Genomic DNA, 22708 nt, shown 5'->3' on the forward strand with positions numbered 1-22708 from the left:
ATTTGTTTATCATCCCTTCTCTGAATTCAATGTATCTCTTCCACCTGGGAAACAGTGGCTTTCTACAACTTAGGAAAGGTCTCACCCGTATCTGTTTACACGTGGCCTCATTCTCATGCGCTCCGGCCTCTCCTTCTAGAATCTGATTAGATGCTGCTAGACCCTCTCGGTCCCTCCTCAACACTGGCTTTTCATGACTCGTTCACACTGTCCTATGCCCTGCATTCTGGGCAATCTCCTCAGCTCTCTCTTCCATACCACGGTTGCTTCATCTCCTCATATAATAGGCTAGCTCACGATTTCTAGAACCTGTATGTTCTTTTTCATTGTGTCCGTTCTTCCATCAGGCTCCTCTAGCCTCTTCTGCCTCTGAAATCATTTCCACACGCTTACTGCACAGTCTCTGGCAAGCTGTCCTGGAGCATTCTGTATCTTGCTTGTCACAACCGCTGACTCTTCTTCAAGCAGTTCAACAGTGAGTGCCTCCCTCCAGGGGGACTGTGTGTCATGAGAAGACCTCACGTGCCCAGGGCTGGGGCAGTGTCCCCACTGAGCACCGCTCCGTGTGCGCTGATGGGTGGTATCCCTCCCACAGTCTGCTTTCTCGCTAATTTCCCCATGTGGGGAGACATGTGGATCACATATTCAAAGTGACTGATGTCACTCAAACCACATTTACTGTGCTTGTCACTCTCTGTGAGACGAAAATGCAATATTCCTGCAAATCCTTATAATAAAAATTGTGTAAAAGAGTTACAGAACGTGAAGCATGGGAACGCCGGACATGAAGGCTCCCTCCTCCCCCACGCACGCGGACAGCATCCTGACCTGGGTCTGCGGCTCCAGCAAACCCCTCTGACTCTCTGTCCAGAACAGGCTCCCTTATTAAAGCTGTGTTTCACCAATGTGAGGAGGGATGCTGACACAGTTTGTTCAAAATGAATGCTGCTTTTAAGTTGTTATCATTATATTATTATTATAAGTATACACTATAAAGTATTAATTTGATTTGCACAAGCTCTTAATGGCTAGCCTTAGTTGTCTATGATTCTCTACAAGTCCCATTAATCCTTCTCTTGTAACAGTCATAATCAGTTTGCTACTAGGAACAACTTCTCAGTTGATAGTATGACACTATCTCTAAAATTATACCTAGAAGGGAGTTCTAAGACAATTTTAGTTATTATGTACCACCCAAAGTGACATTTTAAAAGTAAAACTGCACATCAGTGTCACCATGCTGGAGATTTTACAAAGATAAATTAAAAAGCTGATAAGGAAACGCTAATATTTATGGTGTAACTGTCACGGAAATATATAACTACATATCATTCAGCTATATTTACCAGTTTGAAAAGTGGCTTCTCACAGTTATTTAATAATTACCAAGATTTCCCTTCAACATACAAACTACTGTCCAGCAAAACAAAACTTGAAGCTATTCTTTCAGTATCAGTCCTTCAATGTGTCAAGGAAGAAAAACCACAGGGAACTTTTGAAAGCATTTTCAGCAGATATATTTCTATTTGAAAGTTTTACATTGAATAAAGTTCTAACATTACTTCTTTTAAGGCACAAAAATACCTCCACTTAGGTCATATAATATAAAATAGGTATTTCTTTCCTACCTCGGAACTTCTTGGGAGGGTTGGCCAGGTCCCCTGCTTCTGGATGCACCACACATCGGTCATCCACCAGTCTGGAAGGAAAAGAACATTCACACTGTTGACATCGTCGGGTTCATAGAGCACAAAAGACAATGGAGACCGCATCAATATTTACAAAAAGTCTTTACTACCACTCTTCATTCAGAAATGTTTGAACAGTCGTGGATTTATAAGAAGATCTGGTTATACAGGCATGAATTAAAGCAGGGTTAACAAAACTCAAAACCGAAAAACTGTTAAGTGGTAGGCTTCCCAGGTGGCGCTGGTGGTAAAGAATCTGCCTGCCAATGCAGGAGACATAAAAGACGAGGGTTCAAGTCCTAGGTTGAGAAGAGCCCCTGGAGTGGGAAATAGTAACCCACTCCAGTATTCTTGTCTGGAAAAATTCCATGGACAGAGGAGCCTGGTGGGTTACAGTCCATGGGGTTGCAGAGAGTCAGACATGGCTAATCGCTGAGCATCAGCAGGAAACGTTAGAGAAATCACGATACTGACACAGCGTGAAACTGCAGAGCCAGTCACAATTCTATTTCTTAAAGGCAGTGGTGTGGAAAACATGTATAATATGTGGTGAAAATAAGTGGGAACAAATCAGTAAGACATTGTATATATTTAAACACACACACACACACCCCTCGACAGAGACACATATGAGGACTGGAACACAGACACCAGAACATTAACAGGGATTAGACTGCCCATGGTTTTTATGTTCCATTGCGTATGCGAGTGTGTTTTGTTTTATTTTTATAAGGAATGTGTATGCTTATGAGATCAGGCTCACAGTGACGACACAGTGGGATAAGAAGTGCTCATCCTGTGTTCAGTGATGGCTCAGCCACTTCCCAGCCACATGGGGGTTTGAACCTCCTTCGCTACACCTGCAAACACAGATAAAGAGTACCCACCCCATGGTATTGATAGGAGAACTGACTTCATAGCTGTGACATAGCTAGCACAGTTTCTAGCATAGCCTAGGCCCTTAAATATTAAGTGTTTAAGATAATAACATTAGGGACTTCACCTGCCTTATTCCTATCTTCCTCTAGAAGGATGCCTGACACTTAGTGATGAGTACTCAACAAATTTACTCAAATGAATAGAGTACCTTTCTAGTTACAAAAACTTGCCCCTACTAAAATATCCATGAAGAGCCAATTTCGAGGACAATTCCCAGAAAAGCTGAATCTCTGATCTGAGAGCCAGGAGACATGAATCTCTGTGTCAGGGTAATATCTAACTACCAAAAGACTCGTTGACAGTCATTTTCTCCATTGACTAAGTGATGAGGGCCACTAGGGTTTTCTCCAGAATATTGTGAGAATGCACATGAATTAGTTCCAAATTTATGAGCTCATTTGAAGAACGATGCTGCAGTTGTAACTTTGTTAAAAAGCATGCATTAACCCCAGCACAAAAGTAAACCCCACTCGCTAGTATGCATTAACCCCAGTATAAAGTAAACCCCAATTCGTGATCAACGGTCCCCTTGAACTAGAATAATTAACCAAATCAAGATGAAACTTTTGGTTCCTGGTTTATCTGTTTACAAAAGCAGACACTTCCTAAATCACTGGATTTCTCTATAAGATCCAATTTCCACCAAACAAAATAATAATTTGATCAAGCATATAGTTCTTTGATTTTTTTTTAGTATACTTCATTCATACTGGTTTACTAAAATGTGGTTTTACAAGAGCTGCCAAGCATGCAAGAAATTCCTTTTAAGAGTCTTCAAAATTGTTTTCTTAGAAACAGGAAGTCACAATGGGTCAAAAGAAAGCAAACCCAAACCTCCACAAAATCCAACTTCAGGCTGTAACACAATATAATATTTAAATCTAAAAAAATTGCTGTGAGGGAAACTTCAGCTTTTCTAACTAGTTAAATTGTGGGGGAAGGAGAGGGTAGGATGAATTGAAAGAGTAGCACTGACATGTATACACCACCATGTGTAAAATAGAGAGCTAGTGGGAAGCAGCTATGTATCACAGGGAGCTCAGCTCGGAGCTCTGTGATGACCGGGGCGGGGAGGGGCGGGGGGTGGACGTGTGATGGGGGAGGCATGGGAGGGAAGCTGAAGAGAGAGGGGTTACCTGTATACTTATACCTGATTCATGTTGATATACAGCAGAAATCAACATACCATCATAACAACATAACAATTATCCTCCAATTTAAAAAAAAGATAAGAATTCAAAACACAATAATAAAAAAAAAAGCACACAGTCTAATTTAGAGACTTGATGGCAAACAGAAGGGAAAAAGTGGACACATTTTATTTTCTTGGGCTCCAAAATCACTGCAGACGGTGACTGCAGTCACGAAATTAAAAGATGCTTGCTCCTTGGAAGGAAAGCTATGACAATCAAGACAGCACATTAAAAAACAGAGACATCACTTTGCTGACAAAGATCCATACAGTCAAAGCTATGGTGCTTCTAGTAGTCATGTACAGATGTGAGAGTTAGACCATAAGGAAGACTGAGGGCCAAAGAATTGATGCTTTCAAATTTGGAGGAGACTCTTGATAGTCCCTTGGACTGCAGGGAGATCAAACCAGTCAATCCTAAAGGAAATCACCGCTGAATATTCATTGGAAGGACTGATGCTGAAGCTGAAGCTCTATTCTGGCCACCTGATGAGAATAGCCAACTCACTGGAAAAGACCCTGATGCTGAGAAAGACTGAGGGCAAAAGGAGAAGGGGACAGCAGAGGATGATGGCATTGGAGAGGAGACAGTTGGATGACATCACTGACTCAATGGACATGAATGTGAACAAGTCCAGGAGATGGGGGAGGACAGGGGAAGCCTGGCATGCTGTGGCCCATGGGTTCACAAAGACTCGGACATGACTTAGCAACTGAAGAACAACAACTCATCTAGAGCACAAGAAATCTGTATTAAAAGTGGCATTGATATCTCACCTAGTCTTTGTGTCTGCCATTCCCACAGAAATACAGGCTTCCCTAGAATCGCCCAAGGAGCCTCCAACTAAAAGGTGGCTCGCCACCCAGAGGAATGGGAAAAAACTAAAGCCATCAGTCAGGTCACAGTACATTTACGTAAATATTTATGCCTGTCCTCAATCACTCTGATAGCTCAGATAAAAACATTAGAAATTAAGAGTGACTTCAGTTCTAAGAATTTGTCCTATGCCTTACAAACCAAAGTCTGTGAAAATTACAAAGACAGTCATCTCATCAGACAGACTGAATGAACTGGACAGTTTGGACAGAATGGAAGAAAGGGAAGGTTACGATGAAATGGGTGGCTAAAGAAACAAGTGTGAATTTTAATAACAGTGTGAAACAAGTGTGAATTTTATAACAGTGTGAATGTTATAAAAACATGTATGATCACAGATGTTAAATGTTAAAGATGACTTTACTGCACAACTTCTACAATATCTCCAAGAGCCTCTTCTTGAATACCTTCAGGGCCAGAGTATTCACCACTTACCATCTTCCTACTCTGTTTTATAGGTCTTTTTCCCATCACAGTACTTAAATTTTCTAACTACTTGCTTATTAGTCTGATCTTTCAATAAACTGTAACTCCATGAAGTCAGAAATTGAATCCATCTAGTTTACCATTATATATTTGGCATCCATTAGAATGAGTTATAGTGGCCACTAAGTAAATATTTGTTAAATAAATAAATGAATCAATGAAAAACAATGAGACTGGCTTTCCCAAATAACTTTCCCTTTTTGGTCTCAGTTCTTTCTTTTGGGCTAAGTTTTCTTTTTCTAGGATGAACAAGTCTATTTCTCTCCAGTTCTCCCTCATATGGATATTTACCAAGGAACTCAACATCCTTTCATGCATCCAAGTGTTAACACCCCCTATAAATGTGATTCCAGAGGCTATTCACATGAATCCAGGTGTATCTCAAACAAGTGCAGGGGTCAGGGGTCTCTCATCTCCTTCTTTCTGACACTAAGCTTACAGTTATGCTACCTAAGAATACATCAGCTTCCATGGAAGTCAAGCCCACTTCTGACACTCACTATAGCTGACCAATTTCAGGTTTTTTCACATGTACTACCGATAAACCAGGCTTTCCCATCCACCACTGGAGTAGTTAACTTTTATAACTTACGAACAAGGGTTTACAATTGAATAGGTACAAATATAAAGATCGACCTTTGGCCAATGAGGAGAAAATCACCTGAAAGCCATCTATACCATCCTGAAGTCATTTAAATACCTTCTCATGATTACTTCCCATTTTTCTCACTCATAAACAGTGTTTCCCAAATTTGGCTCATTGGCTGAATCATATACACATGAAGCAATAATAATACCTTCCTTTGGTCCTTATCGAGCAAACAAAAATTTCTGAGGATACAGTCTAAGAATCTGTATTTTTTAAACACTATCCAGTCTTTCTTGAATGGATTAGTAGCACCTATACTCCCACAGTGCCTGAGTCCGTCCTCTAAAAGAGAACTTCTCACACTCCATCAAGTTTTCCTACACATGCATATTTTACTAGCATAACAAATTATAAGTTCCAGGAGAGTCAGTACATTTCTGTTCTGCATGTATGCATGCATGCTAAGTCACTTCAGTCATGTCCAACTCTTTGCAACCCTATGGACTATAGTCCGCCAGGCTCCTCTGTCCATGGGATTCTCCAGGCAAGAATACTGGTGTGGTTGCCATGCCCTCCTCCAGAGGATCTTCCCCAACCAAGGATCGAACCCACGTCTCTTACGTCTCCTTCACTGGCAGGTGGGTTCTTTACCACTAGTGTCACCTGGGAAGCTCTCACCATAACATGCCCAAATCTAAATGTTAGTCCTCAAACATGCAAGATGTTAAGTATTAACTGAGTGAATGACTGAGTCACTTTTTGAACAACTGAGTAAATCAATAATGTTATTTTTGGTATTAGTAGATCACAAAATCAATAAAAATAACTGGAACTAACAAATGGTTAACTAATAGTAGATGAAAGAAAGGGTGACATATCTCAGAAAGTTATCAAAAATGTTAAATCCTGATAAGGACCAAGACAGCCTGCTCTAAATAAAAAATCTTATATAGAACCTTTAAACTTCAATCTGTCAGTACACTTTTTAAAGGGCTGTATTAATCTCCCCCATTTGAATCAGCAAGTAGGCCAAACGGGCAATTATAGCCACAGCCAAAAATTCTCAATCTGTCACTGAAACTCAGCTTAACATAAAACCTGTTATCCTTCATATCTTTCTTCTCTTCATAAGGTCATACTGTAAATTATTTGTTCACTGTAATTAATAAGAAAAAAAATCATTCAACAATTAGACCTTCCAAGGTATCTATAAGGAGATTTCATTAGCTACTTTGAATGATTTTATATATAAATATGAATCAAAAATATACATGAATCAAATTTTAACCAGACAGATATGCCCCCTAGAGAAATCTTGCAAATTTTGTGGATCTGAAGACATGTGTAGATACAAGAGTTTTCGAGGCAACACTTCATGACAGCAAACACTGGAAAAACTCAAATGTCCATCAGTAATAGTAATGTGAATAAATATACCATGACAAGTGAATAATTTCAAGCAAAAGAGAACTATTTTAAAAGGTGAATAAATTGCAGCTGCATGCAACAACACTCAAATACATGAAATGGAGCTAAAAACAAGTAAGTCTCAAATGTTATATAATTCCATTTATATAGAAGGCATAAGTAGGCAAGATTAAATAGCATATATTTTAGGAATACACATGGAGTGTAAATAAATTATTGTATAAAAATACATGACTCTCCAATTTTTAAGTAGACTTCCAAAAGAAAGCAAATTACTCTGTCGGTCTCCAGTCCCTTATTATTTCACCAGTTGTAAAGAAAATGCCACAAAATAGGTAAAATACAACATGTCAGTCATATGTTTTTCCTCATGAAGCCATAACTGATATTTCTACCTTTGAAATATTATACTTTTTTAAATAAGTGTGTTATCTTCCTGATATTTGCCTACCACACATATGCGACCCTTGTGCAATTAAGTGATATAGTTCATTTCTAATACAATGGTTTTGAAGCACATTTAAATAAAATGAATTTGAGGGGAGAGAGAAGAAGGGGAATCCACAGGAGGCATTATTAAAAACTATTAGTAAGAAAGAGAGCTAATATTGTGAGCAGGTTCATTAGTATGATGGAATTACCTTTACAGAACTCTCAGGACTCTGTCACAAACCATTTTACCCCTAACTGGGAGTTTTACCCTGATAGCCATATGAATTTCTCCTCTAGCTGCAATTTTCTGACTTTTAGCAAAACTGTCTCTCCACCCCATACAACCCCACCACCCAGCATCAGTCAACCCTGGCACATCACCGTCCCTTACCACCACTTAGAAGAGAGTACTAGAGGAGAAGAAACACATGGAAAGCTCAAATCCTTGGTCTGCCACTTTACAGCCAGCTGTGTTTATGCTAGCCACTTAACCTCTCTCTGCCTCATTTTCTAAATGGGGCAGCTGTGATCTCACAAATTCCTTCTATTTCTGTGGTTTCTCATTTCTCTGATTCTATTTTGTAATCAAAGTTGGCTTTGATATCACCTTTCAGTAGCAAATTCTGATTTTAAAATATTGTATATATTGTAGTTTGAAAGTTTAACTGTTCAGAATAAATTGCTTGAAGTTTATTTATTATTTTATCATACCAAGCAAAGTACTAGTGTGTGGTCTTTGTTCCATTCATTCACCACAGTCTTAGAATGCAGTGTTTTAGCATCTTAAGGTCTTGCCATTTAGTAATGGGGACATTTTTTTACTGACCAATACTCAAGTTGTGTAAGTAAAAAGCCAACCTCCAGGCCTGTAGAGCCAACTTGACTCACTGGAAAAGATTCTGGTGCTGGGAAAGATTGAGACAGGAGGAGAAGGGGGCAACAAAGGAGGAGATGGTTGGATGGCATTACCGACTCAATGGACACAAGAGTGAACAAGCTCTGGGAAATGAAGAAGGACAGGGAAGCCTGGCATGCTGCAGTCTGTGGAGTCACAAAGAATCGGACGTGACTTAGCAACAGAACAACAACAAGGCCTGTAGATTCTTGTTTGTAAGCCAATTAATCTGTCTCATAATTCAGAGTAACTTAACAGGAAATACTAGGTTCTACAAATGTCCAGTTCCATACCTTAGATCTGATAAGTCCTGTGGATACACCCCTGCATAACGCCATAAACAATTCTAATGACACAAAAAGGGAAGTAATTTCATTGTTAAACTTTCTGCCAAAGAGTATCCTAACTTGTAAATGTAAAACAGATGCAACACAGAAAATTCACTCATGACCTGGACTCATATTTTGCCAATGTTGACAAGTAGAATTAAATTCCCTTTTGCCATTGGAAATGTGAGATTTTTAAAAGTTAAATCAATAAAGTTGAACATTATTTTCTCTTCTTAAGTTTCCTATTTCAGTAATATATTTTTACTAACACAAATACTTTACGTTTAAACATTAAAAGTATATTTAATTCCACATGTAAGTTTTTCAACCATGGCACAGGTTTGTTCCTGCTAATATTTCTAAAATTGGTTCCTTCCAAAGTTGAAATTGTGCTTGCTCTTATGTATTTCAAATGTTTCCAGTTGTTCTTCCATGAAAGATAAAATCAATCTAAACCACATATAAATTATAGCATAAACACTAAATTATCAAATAATACTACATAGAAATCGCCAAAAATACTGAGTGAATTGTTATGCTTAAATTTTTTGATCAGCACTATCACCTATGCCAAATAACTTAAAGACCTTTAAACAAAATGCATATCCTGAGGACTACAAAGGCAACGCTGTTGCTCACATATTAACATTTTTAGAAATCACTGCAAGAAGCCATCATTTAGTGAAACAATTATATTCCGAGTATGGATTCTGGTAAAACTGGTGGGAAAAAAACTAAAAGAACCTCTCAGAGAGAAGCACGTATTACCTAACCATGACTTCAGAAAGGATTTGCCTGTATGTTCTGAAAGCTTAAAGTCTTAATCTAGCCAAAGAAAGCAATCATTTTCTTCTCAGATTTTCCTTCTCCATCTAATAACTTTCTTTCCTTGATCCTCTCTACCCTGTCTGCTCAACCTCTTTGAACCCAATACTATTGCAAGCCAGTATCTGCAGCATTTTATTCTAGCTTGCCCATTATTGTTCTCATGAAAGTCAAAGCACTTACAAAGTGTCTTTCTCAGGATATAAATGGTCATCGATATCAGCTGAGATCAATTATTTAATGATGGCTAAGGTTACCTTAACTACTACCAGTTCTCAGTCATCCGCAGAGAGCTAGAAAATCTTTGGCACTGGTAAAAGTGACAGACTGGGCAAAGTTCAGGTCCAGAGCTTTGCTAATACTAATGCTACCAGACTGTCAAGCCTATCTGAGTTTTTGCCACCTGGTTGGTACCAACTTAAAGGTGCTACCCGTAAAAAGGCTGTAAAATGGGAAACTCCTCTAATGACACTCTCTTATTCCAAGAACAGACACCTCCCCTGCCCCAGGTTTCTGTCTGGTTTTGGTCACTCACTCATACTTTCACATAGTTGTTTATTATTTTCTGTCCAGAGTTATAGCAATTATACTGTAGATTCTACTCAAGAAACATGAGTTCAAATATTTTCAAAGTTTCTACTGCAGCAAGCTGCTACTGCATCAGCAAAAACAACAACAAAGATACACTTTAATTACCAACTTAAACTATAACTAACATATACTTTAATTACCAAGTTAAACTATAACTATTATAAATATTTATAGACATTAAAGATACTTTTCTTAAATGAAAAAAGAGAAAGAGCCCATCAAAAATGGCCAGACAGACTTGATAAAGAATTTCCAGAAACAAAAAATAATTGTTAAACTAAGTAGGTGGGTTTAAGATAGAAAATCAAACACAACTAATTAATAACCTAGAAGATAGATCTTAAGGAATCACTCAAAATGAAACAGAAGACAGGAAAGAGAAAAAATATGAAAGAGGGTTTAAGAAACACCAGGGCTTCCCTGGTGGCTTGCACATTAAAGAATCTGCCTGAAATGCAAGAGACCTGGGTCCAGTCCCTGGCTCAGGAAGAGTCCCTGAAGAAGGGAATGGCAACTCACTCCAGTACTCTTGCCTGGAAAACCCCATGGACAGAGGAGCCTGGTGGGCTACAGTCCATGGGGTCACAAAGAGTCAGACACAACTAAATGACTAACACACAAGAAACACAGGGATGGAACGAGAAAGTATCAATGTATTATATTTAGCATCCTTGGGAGAATAGACAAATGGAAGAGAGGCAATATTTGAAGAGATAATGGCTGAAAATTTCCTAAACTAATGAAAGATATGAATCCACAAATACAGAAGACACAACACATTTGGCTGCTAGTGTCTCAGATTCTACAATACAAGCCAGAAAATTTTGGAATCATTTCTTTGACTGTAATCATCTAGTTGAAACTTTGTGCCCAGCAAAATTAACTTACAGGAACAGGATAATGTCAAAGTATTTTTAGATAAATAAAAACTAAAATTTACCACTAACAGATTTTCACTAAAAAACTTTCCAGGATATACTTCAGGTAGAAGGAAAATTATCTTAGTACAAAAAGATCAGTTCTAAGAAGAAATAGGAAGGAGAAACTAACATGTGAATAAATGTAAATAAACATTTTTAGTATAAAAGAATAATAACAACTAACACATGACTTGTTTAAAAGTACAACATTACATATCAGATATCTGCATATAAGTAAATAGTTACACAGAGTTAAATAGTTCCATGGTTCTGAATTGTACAGGAATTAGCTAAATATCAATTAACTTTTTACTTTACTGAGTGTGCATAGCATAATTTTTAAAATACTGAAACAGAACTAGTGTTAATATGCAAATACAGAGCCAACAGAGAAGGATGAATGGAACAAAAAGAAAAATAAGCAAACATTCAATTGATCCAAAAAAGAATTGAGAGAAGAAAAATTTGGGAAAATCATGATTAACATAAGGCACAAAGTAAGAAGGTATAAATAAGTCAATATTAATCATAATAATAAATTTAATTTTTAAATAATAAATTATTATTTAATAATATAAATAATAATTTAAATAAATTATTATTTAAATAATAAATTTAATTTTTAACTTACCACTTCAAAGACAGACTTAAAAAAAAAAAGATGTCCAGACAGAATGAAAAAACCCAACCATATGTTATTTACTAGAATTATACCTAGAACATAAGGACAGAGAAAAGCACATTAAAGAAATACTGATCAAAAGAAAGCTATGGTAGAAAAATAGACTTCAGATGTTTTTTAAAAAAGTATTATTCAAAGCAAATAAGATGATTAAATAACAAGAAGTGTTTCAGTTCTCTAAGAATACATAACAATTCTAAATTTTAATGTAACAGCCTCAAATTATGCCAAAAAAAAAATTTAGAACTACAAGGAGAAATTAACAAAGATATTATCACAGTGGGAGATTTCAACATATTTCTCAATTACTGATAGGGCAAGCAGACAAAATGTAGCAAGGATACATGCTTTAAAACCCATAATTAACAAGCCTGATCTAATGGACATATGTAAAACATGCAACTTCTCATCGAAATATATAAAACAACAAGTGGAGAAAATATTTTCTTTTTGAGGGTATATAGAACACTAATACTCCGGGTCTCTCAAGTTTACTGATTTACTTCATATGCTGTCTTCTCCCTTCCATCCTCCTAGTATTCCCACCAATAAATAAAATCCACACAGGGAACAGTTGGGAATAAGAAATATAACAGGAATTACGAGCACAGGGCAAAAATGATTGTTAATCAATTAGCATTAATAATGTTACACATAGTGTAATGATTAAGATTTGCAACTCCAGCATCATCCGACTGCTTGGATTCAAATTCTGACCTTGCCATTTACTGGCTGTGTGACACTGGGAAAGTTATTTAGCTTCTTTGAGCCTCAGTTTCCTCATCTGTAAAACGAAGGATTAATAACAAGAACCTAAAGAACCTGTATATTGTCAGGCTGTGTATTGTCACCCTGTTTATAAGTTATATCCAGAGTACATCATGCGAAATACTGGGCTGGATGAAGCACAAGCTGGACTCAAGATTGTCAGGAGAAATATCAATAACCTCAGGTATGCAGATGACACCACCCTTATGGCAGAAAGCGAAGAGGAACTGAAGAGCCTCTTGATGAAAGTGAAAGGGGAGAGTGAAAAAGTTGGCTTAAAGCTCAACATTCAAAAAAACAAACATCATGGCACCCGGTCCTATCACTTCATGGCAAATAGATGGGGAAACAATGGAAACAGTGACAGACTTTATTTCCTTGGGCTCCAAAATCACTGCAGATGGTGACTGCAGTCATGAAATTAAAAGACACTTGCTCCTTGGAAGAAAAGCTATGACCGATCTAGACAGAATATTAAAAAGCAGAGACATTACTTTGTCAACAAAGGTCCATCCAGTCAAAGCGATGGTTTTCCCAGTAGTCAAGGATGGATGTGAGAGTTGAACCATGAAGAAGGCTGAGTGTCGAAAAATTGATGCTTTTGAACTGTGGTGTGGGAGAAGACTCTTTGAGAGTCCCTTGGACTGCAAGGAGATCCAACCAGACCATCCTAAAGGAAATCGGTCCTGAATATTCACTGGAAGAACTGATGCTGAAGCTGAAGCTCCAATACTTTGGTCACCTGATGCGAAGAACTGACTCATTGGAAAAGACTCCGATGCTGGGAGAGATTGAAGGCAGGAGGAGAAGGGGACAAAAGAGGATGAAATGGCTGGATGGTATCACCAACTCGATGGACATGAGTTTGAGTAAGCTCCGAGAGTTGGTGATGGACAGCAAAGCCTGGCGTGCTGCAGTCCATGGGGTTGCAAAGAGTTGGCCACGACTGAGCAACTGACCTGAACTGACCAAAAGAACCTACCACATAAGCGTATTATGACAGTTATGCAAGCTATTTGCCACACGGTGCTTGCATAACATTATCTCAGAAATTATGTTTATCTTTTTCTGAAGAGTTTGCACCTGTAGGAAATGAAAGATCTAGTTAAGAATGCACACTCAGGTAATTATTGTGGAGACAAAACCTTCATTTGAGAAAAAAACAAACAAGATCCAGTACCCATTGGATCTAATATTCTGATTGTTCCTTGAGTCTTCTTAGCTTAGGCCTTGCTGAAAAAATGTTTCAACAGAGCAAGACCATCCATGAATAAAGCAGAACTGATGGCTTTATGGTATTGGGCTGCATCTCATACAGGCCTCTTCTTGTCTGAAATTTTAGAAATCTGTATCTTGCAGAGAATGGAAAAAAGAGGTAAGAGATATAAAAGGCAACAGAAGTACAGGCATACCTGTGTCATTGTGCTTTGCTTTATTGTGTTTTATAGATACTGCATTCTTTTTATAAATTGAAAGTGTGTGGCAGCGGTGCGTCCAGCAATCTATTGGCATTGTTTTCTTAAGTTTTTTTTTACTGGAGTTTAGTTGCTTTAAAATGTTTTTGTTGGTTTCTGCTATACCACAAAGTAAATCAGCTATACACATATATACACCCTCTCTCTGAACCCAAAGAGCATTGAATAGAGCTCCTTGTGCTAAACAGTAGGTCCTCGTTAGTCATCTATTTTATGCATAACAGTGTACAAATATAAATAAACATTTATGTCAGTCCCAATCTCCCAATGTATCACACTCTCCTTTTACCCCCTAGTGTCCAGATGTTTCTTCTCTATATCTGCTTTGCAAATAGTTTCACCTGTGTCATTTTTCTAGGAAAAAAGTATATACCAGAGCCCTCAACTCTTTTCAGGTTATATGGTTTTCATATCCTTACTATATTTTGATAATATAGCCTAAATTTACAAGGTTTTGACAAATTCTCTTGGCTCACAGTACACATATTTAGCTTAAAACCATACTCATCAATCTTCTAGAAGCTTAGGGTCTCCCTCTATGATCCCACCATATTTGATATGCACCCTTTCAAGCTGCTATATATTGTATGATACCTTTTGTTCCATGTCTCTAATAAACACTGAGATCCTTGGGGACTGTAACAGTATATGTTTAATCTTCATATTCTCAATAGCTAGCACAGTGACTGGCATATAGTCAGTATATAGAAATAACTGTTGAAGGAATGAACTTACACACTTCAGTGGACCACAAGGATAAAGAAAACAAATCTCAAAAGACAAAACGAGGTCGATAAAGAGGTAGCAGGAAGAACATAGGAAGAAAAGATGAACTAAATATATTACAGTGATCGAACTGCTCCTCCTGGGCTCATGCCCTCAGCAAAACATAAAGAAACAATCACATATTACAGAAGTAAGTGGCTAAAAGAGACCTCAAAAAATAACCCAGTCGGTAGGAGCTCCTAGGCAGAACAAACATAATTTAGCCAAAAACATTTCTCTCCTTTGAAATCTCCAGAGTACAATGCAACTAGCAATTAGTTTTATAGCTGTTAGGACCTGTGTCTTCCCTGTTCTTTCAACTATGCTACCTTCTTCAAAAAGAGATGAATATGAGAACCAAATATCACGCTAATCAGACATAAAGGAGAAACATGCTGCTGCTGCTAAGTCACTTCAGTCGTGTCCGACTCTGTGCGACCCCACAGACGTCAGCCCACCAGGCTCCCCTGTCCCTGGGATTCTCCAGGCAAGAACACTGGAGTGGGTTGCCATTTCCTTCTCCAATGCAGGAAAGTGAAAAGTGAAAGTGAAGTCGCTCAGTCGTGTCCGATTCTTAGTGACCCCATGGACCGCAGCCTACCAGGCTCCTCCATCCACGGGATTTTCCAGGCAAGGGTACTGGAGTGGGGTGCCATTGCCTCCTCCGAAAGAGAGAAACATACCTAGGAGGAAATAGTTGGCAAGAGAAGTTCCCTCACCAGAAAAACCTCTGGGAACCATAAACCAATTCTCACAATGATTAACATAAGAAACTAGACCTTTTTTCCAGTAAGTTGGAGGGTATAAAAGTTACCGTGTTAAAGCTACAAGCAGACGACTCTGAGTCAACAAGAACTGGGACATTTCTAAGAACTGCCAGAAAAGGGGGGGAGCTTTAAAAATCCTTCTTATGAAAAAAAAAATTCATACTCTCACATAGATCCTTCAGAGACAAAGCTTCCAACGTTTAATTAACAGTGGCTAAATGTGAGTAAATATAGGTTTTAAAAAAACAGACGTCATTCTACAGTCACACATATAATTTGTATGGATGGAATCAGTGGACATACTCTCTTTTAAGTAAGTCTGTGCACAAAGAAAATAATTCCAAACTTATTTGTGTTACTGTCAAGGGTCTAGTTGTAGCTGAAATGACAGGTATATCCTCTTCTGCAGTGTTCTAATTAAAGAGCAGAGAGCTGTCTTTCCGGGATAGAGTGAAAGTATTCTTACCTGAAAATAGTCAAACAAAACATACAATCTCTAAACAGAGAGCCAACTGACAGTAAAATCAAAGGTAAACAAAAAAAGCAGAGAAGTTTGTTGGCTGAAAAGAGCCACACATGTATGTACTAAATTAAATTATTTCTCTAGCTTCCAAGGTAGACAAAATTTTTTTCCCAATGCCTAGAAAATGTGGTGTTGGAGAATGCTCTTGAGAGTCCCTTGGACTGCAGGAAGATCCAACCAGTCCATCCTAAAGGAAATTAGTCCTTAATATTCATTGAAAGGACTGATGCTGAAGCTGAAACTCCAATACTTTGGCCACCTGATGTGAAGAAGTGACTCACTGGAAAAGATCCCGATGCTGGGAAAGATGGAAGGCGGGAGGAGAAGGGGATGCAGAGGATGAGATGGTTGGATGGCATCACCGATTCAATGGACATGAGTTTGAGTAAACTCCAGGAGTTGGTGATGAACAGGGAGGCCTGGCGTGCTGCAGTCCATGGGGTCACAAAGAGTCAGACATGACTGACTGAACTGAACTGCGAAGCAGAAATACTAGTACTCTTAAAGTACAATTTATAACTAATCCTAGGTAATGAATTTACCTATAAATGGAAGGATGTGCATGCTCAGCCACTTCAGTCGTGTCTGACTCTTAGAGATCCCATGGACTATAGCTCACCAGGTTCCTCTGTCCATGGGATTATCCAGGCAAGAATACTGGCGTGAACTGCCATGCCCTCTTCCAGGAGATCTTCTCAACCTGGGATCAAACCTGGGTCTCCTGCACTGCAGGCAGCTTATTTACCACTGAGCCACCAGGGAAGACCAAATGGAAGGATACTACTAGTTCTAAATCCTAGTTTAGACAGTGATCATCAAAAATAAGGGACATTCCTGGTGGTCTAGGGGTTAAGAATCTGCCTGCCCATGCAGGAGACAAGGGTTCGACCCCCGGTCTGGGAAGATCCCACATGCTGTAGGGCAACTAGACATGTGCACCACAACTACTGAGCCTGCACTCCAGAGCCTGTGCTCCACAACAAGAAAAGCCACCACAGTGAGAAGCCCAAGCACCACGAAGAGAGAGTAGGCCCCACTCGCTGCAACTAGAGAAAGTCCACTGTGCAGCAACAAACACCCAGCACTGCCCAAAATAAATAAATACTTTAAAAATACTTCAAAATTTTTAATTAAAAAAAAACACAAATAAATGTTCCCAAACAGATATATTGGCTCTACTAGATTAGGACAAAAATGGGATAATATAAATTTAATAACACATGTTTCTGGAACTTCTCTGGTGGCACAGTGGATAAGAATCCACCTGCTAATGCGGGGGATGTGGGTTTGATCCCTGGTCTGGGAAGATCCCACCTGCCAAGAAGCAATTGGATCCATGAGCCACAACTACTGAGCCTTGCACTTTAGAGCCCAGAAGCCGCAAGTACTGAAGCCCTAACTCCTAGAGCCTGTGCTCCGCAACAAGAGAAACCACCTCAACGAGAAACTCAAGAACCGCACAAAGAGTAGCCCCGCTTGGCACAACTAGAGAAAGCCCATATGCAGCAACAAAGACCCAGCACAACCAAAAAAAAACAAGGTTTTAAAAAAAAAAAAAGCTCTTAACAATACATGTTTCCTTTTAAGATTCTAACATCACAACTGTACTGATTCCACATAAACGTGTGATATTGGGAAGTTATTTCTCTGGCCTACCTGTAAAACTGAGATAACTTAGCACTAACTTCATAGAGTTGATCTGAAAAAACAACTGATTTGACAATGCAAAACACCCAGTACAAAGTTAACATTCAATAAAGGATAGCCACCATCATCAGCATTATTTATTATAAATACCCAGCACAAAGTACATTCTCAGTAATTATTAGGATTCACCCTTTTCATTCCTGTTATTTATTATTAACACATAGTTGTTGAAAAAAGTTCAGCAGTGAGGCAATCACTACAGAAAAAATGAATTGAAATCTCTTCATCAGGAAATTCATTCATTCCACAAATATTGACTGAGCAGTATGATGTGCCAGGCATTGTTCTAAGAGCAAACAAAACCAACACTCTAGTGGGGAGTAGTAGGAAAGAGACAAATAAGAAACAATAAACACAATAAATCCATTAATTACATAGTGTGTTAGCTGCTCTGTGGTGTCTGACTCTTTGCCACCCCATGGACTGTAGCCCACCAGGCTCCTCCACCCATGGGATGAGCTAAGGGATAAACACTACTTTAAAAACGAAACATAAAACATGATAGAAGATATAAAGGAGGTAAGGGAGTTATCCAAGAGAACTGCATTCCAGGCAGAGGAAACAGCACAGTGGGAGCATGTTGGCTGTGTTTGAGGACTGACAAGAGCGAAGTCAGTCAGAAAGAAAAAGACAAATAACTGTATATTAACACATACATGTGGAATTTAGAAAGACAGTACTGACAATCCGACATGCAGGGTAGCAAAAGAGACAAAGACATAAAGAACAGAGTTTTGGACACAGTGGGACAAGGCAAGGGTGGGATGATTTAAGAGAATAGCAATGAAACAGGTATATCACCATATAAAATAGATGACCAGTGCAAGTTTGATGCATGAAGCAGGGCAGCCAGGGCAGGTTCTCTGGGACAACCCAGAGGGATAAGGTGGGGAGGGTGGCGGGGGGGTGGTTCAGGATAGGGGGCACACATATATATGGTGATTTAGTCACTAAGTCATGTCTGACTCTTACAACCTCATGGACTGCAGCCCACCAGGCTCCTCTATCCATGAGATTTTCCAGGCAATACTGGAGTGGGTTGCCATTTCCTTCTCCAGGGGATCTTCCCAACCCAGGGATTGAACCCTGGTCTCCTGCACTACAAGCAGATTCTTTATCAACTGAGCTACCAGGGAAGTTGATTCATGTTGATGTATGGCAAAAAACATCACAATATTGTAAAGTAATTATCCTCCAACTAAAATAAATTAATTAAAATTTTTTAAAAATCTTGTTTCAAAAGTCAGCACTGCATCAAGGAGTTAATAGTCTCCTGCTCAGCAGGGGTCCACAATGAACCAAACAGAAAATTAAGAACATTATGCATTTCAAAATTAAACTGTCTTAACTTATCAAAATATATCTCAAGATTTGCAATGCATTTGAACCTTCCTCAGTGGGTTATTCTCAAACTTGCATGATAAGTACAGAAAGAAAACATTCCTCTTGTCTTTAAAAATATTTTTATGCATCATTAGAAAATCATTGTTGAATGAAATATATGTCAAGGAAAGAACAGTGAAATTATCATTGAAATACACAGCAGAGTGTTTCAAACAACACCCACATATTCTAAAGTACTTCCTTCCCCACCCAGAGCCAAGCTGCACTGGTTCTGGGTGTGAGCCCTGCCGAGCACAGGGGGCCCAGCACACACTGAAGCCCTACAGGAGACACTGCAAGGCCAGTAAGTCAACGCCGGAACGTGTACAGAAAATCCAAATCACTGTGCCTGCAATCTGAAGACAGAAGCTCTCTCCGATTTATAACAGGTTTCACAAGATTACTATGCTCACTTAGATAACGTTGGCATTTATTCTCTTAATTCTCAAAAATTCTGCAAGAAAGATAGAAGTCATTCCATTGAGGGCGTGTGTTTGGTGATATCCAGAAAACGAGTTGCTCAGTAAGGGACCCATTGACATCCCAAGACCATATCAATCTGAAATGAATTATATAGGAAAGTTGCCTCAGACATATGTTAACTTTTTATTCTGCTCCTTAACCTTTCAGAAGCTTCCATTTTGGAAGCTTTTGGAAGCTTCCATTTAAAAGCTTCCATTTTCCACTTGAAACTCTTAACTCTTAACAGAGCATAGTTAAGAACCAAGAAGACCTCTCAGCCACCCAAGGGAGGATAAGAGGCCTAGGCTGACCCCTCTTGTCACATCCTCCCAGACACAGTGCTTCATCCAGAGGACAGTATATAACCCCAGCAGGGCCAAAGCACCTTTACAGAAGCAGATATGAACAATGAATGGGAATCTCCTTCTAGGATCTCCTTCTAGGATCAAGAATTGTGATGGAAAGTGTAGGTCTAACACTGTTAGGAATCATTTTTCCCCACCATGGGTGGAAAAAGTGCCAGAGCAGAAAGCCCAAAAGAAGGAAAAAAATGAAGCAAAAGACAAAATCCCGGTCTCATCAACTGAACCCCTGGTTCCAGCTGTACCTGAAGCTAGACCTCCTTATGCACTTCTCAGCAATGCAAACCAAAAAGTCTTTGTTTTATTTAAATGGATTAGGTCTCTATTCCTTGCAAAAGAAGTTAATGTACCCATGAAGGGCACAGAGCTAGTAAAGAATAAGCAACCAGAAAATCCAGAGTAGCCATGTAACCACAAACAAGATACATTCATTTTGTTCCTGACTCATTCCATTCAACAAATATTCACTGAGGGCTGACTGTGAGCCAGGCATGGTCCCAGGCACCAGGTAAATAGCAGAGTACAAGACAGACCAAACCCAGAGCTTACATCTTAATATAAGCACGATAATTACACACTAATACAAGTGCTCCCAAGCTTAGGTCCACAGAGAGGGTTTTAGGGAGCATTGAACACCCTCAATGCATGTAAAATTTTATGTTTGTGTATATTCATGGCAAGTTGAACCATAAATTTTTTCCTAGTCTCAAAAAGGAACATGGCCTCCCCCAGCCCCCAACCAAAAGATTTAGAAAAAACTCTTGGAACACAAGCATACCTTAGGATCAAGATGTCTTAAGTTCTTACGGAAATTCTCCTATCATAATGTTAGCATAGTTTTGTACAAAGAAGACACACTCTATTCAACAGGGATTTTACATAAATATTGTTCTCCTTGAACATCTATTAGGAGGCTAACCCCTTTCATACTTTATTTTTCTATGGAAATAAAACTAACAGCTAATAAGTGGTTGTTGTTCAGTCACAAGATGTGTCCAACTCCTGATACCCCACGGACTGTAGCCCATCAGGCTCCTCTGTTCACAGGATTGCCCAGGCAACAATACTGGACTGGGTTACCATTTCCTTCTCCAGAGGATCTTCTAGACTCAGGGATCGAACCTGCGTCTCCTGCATTGGCAGGTGAATTCTTTACTGCTGAACCACTAGGGAAGCCCCAAAAGTGGTTGCCTTAAACCCTAAAAACCTAGAAAGTATCTCAAATAATAGTATCTCAATTAAGGGCTGTAAGGAACAGAGAATAAAATATTTAGATCCTCTCCTCAAGTCACATAGACTCCTCTTTCTAGGAAGCTGTTCTTGGCCAACAAATAGCTCAATAACTTTTTTAAAACTGATAGGATGCAAAGGAATTACACATCTCTTTTTAAAAGGAAAATTCCATCCCCACCCCCACGCCCGTCCACATTAAGTTTTGAAGGGCCCAGTTTACAAATACTGCTATCATTAACAACCAATTTTTTCCTTTTCCCTTAGCAACTTAATTTGTATTTGGAAGTTTCCATGCTGTAATTTAATACAACTAAAGAGCAATCAAGTTGCAACAAGCAAAAGTCAAAGGGGAAATTACCATTATAGAAGCTTCTCTTGAAGTTATATGCCTCATCTTTAGAATTTTAAGTGAGAGGAACATTAACTGTACAAAGACAAACTCAAGAAAGTTACCATCTTCTGCATTCTCCCCTTCATGAGAATGGATGCGGATATTCTGCCCTACTTTCTAACTCCTTTTATATACAGGTTGTTTATGCTTCACACTTGCATTTCCTAGACCCAAAAGAAAAGCAACCTCCTTTCATCTGCAAAACAGTTTCCTTCTAAATTGATACTGATCAGATTCGTATCTGGTTAAAAAAAAAACAGAAACCAGGGTCAGTGCTTACCCTTATTCAAAAAAAAAAAAAATCTTTGGAGATGTTTAAACACCAGCTGATGCATCATAATTATTTTCTCATCAAAACTGTCTCTAAGAATGTGTGCTGGTGGCTTTTGCTTTGGCTATTACTACTTCTAAGTTACCAAAAGCAGATTATTTTTTAAGACAAAATAACTCATTTCTCAACTTTCTGCCATCCTATGGAGGGAAACTGAAGACCAAGTCATCAAAGGTAAACAATGAATTTTTTTATCCTGCCCAAATAATTCACTGATTCATATTCATGTCCACTATCATCACTCTGCTCTAAAACGTCTGGACAGAAGTTAAGTCTCACCAGCCTTTTTCACTGAATTCACAGGAAGTAGCATCTGGTCTACCAACACTCATACTCTCTTTCTCATCCTAGGTTTTCCACATAATTGCTAAGACTTTGAAATCTCAAAAACTGATACTCTGAATAACTTAAAGGAGTAATTATGCCTCCTAATTCTAGATTTGCAGTCTCTAAATAAAAATTACATTTCCTCATTCAGCACAGTAGACATATAAATACCAACCATCTATGAAAAGATACAGTTTCTCTAAGATATAATTTTTAACACCATATATTTAGGAAGTAGACTTAATAAGACCAGCCAAAAGTTTACTTATGGTTGGTATAAAAGATGCCTCTCTAGGGACAGCAACATTTGACATTTTGGTAAGATTTTCTCACTTTCCTCA

General features: G+C 38.6%; 1 protein-coding gene across 2 annotated transcripts in view; it reads right to left on the reverse strand.

The window, feature by feature from the left end:
- ITPR2 (inositol 1,4,5-trisphosphate receptor type 2) overlaps nucleotides 1-22708 on the reverse strand; it is a 559320-nt gene that overhangs the window by 503034 nt on the left and 33578 nt on the right. For both annotated transcript variants that reach the window (XM_043440936.1, XM_043440939.1), the window contains exon 2: nucleotides 1629-1699. In XM_043440936.1, the coding sequence (XP_043296871.1) occupies nucleotides 1629-1699 (71 nt within the window). The remainder of the gene's footprint in view (nucleotides 1-1628; nucleotides 1700-22708) is intronic.

Source organism: Cervus canadensis, chromosome 21, assembly GCF_019320065.1.
Source record: "Cervus canadensis isolate Bull #8, Minnesota chromosome 21, ASM1932006v1, whole genome shotgun sequence".
In the NCBI taxonomy this organism is placed as follows: Eukaryota; Metazoa; Chordata; class Mammalia; order Artiodactyla; family Cervidae; genus Cervus; species Cervus canadensis.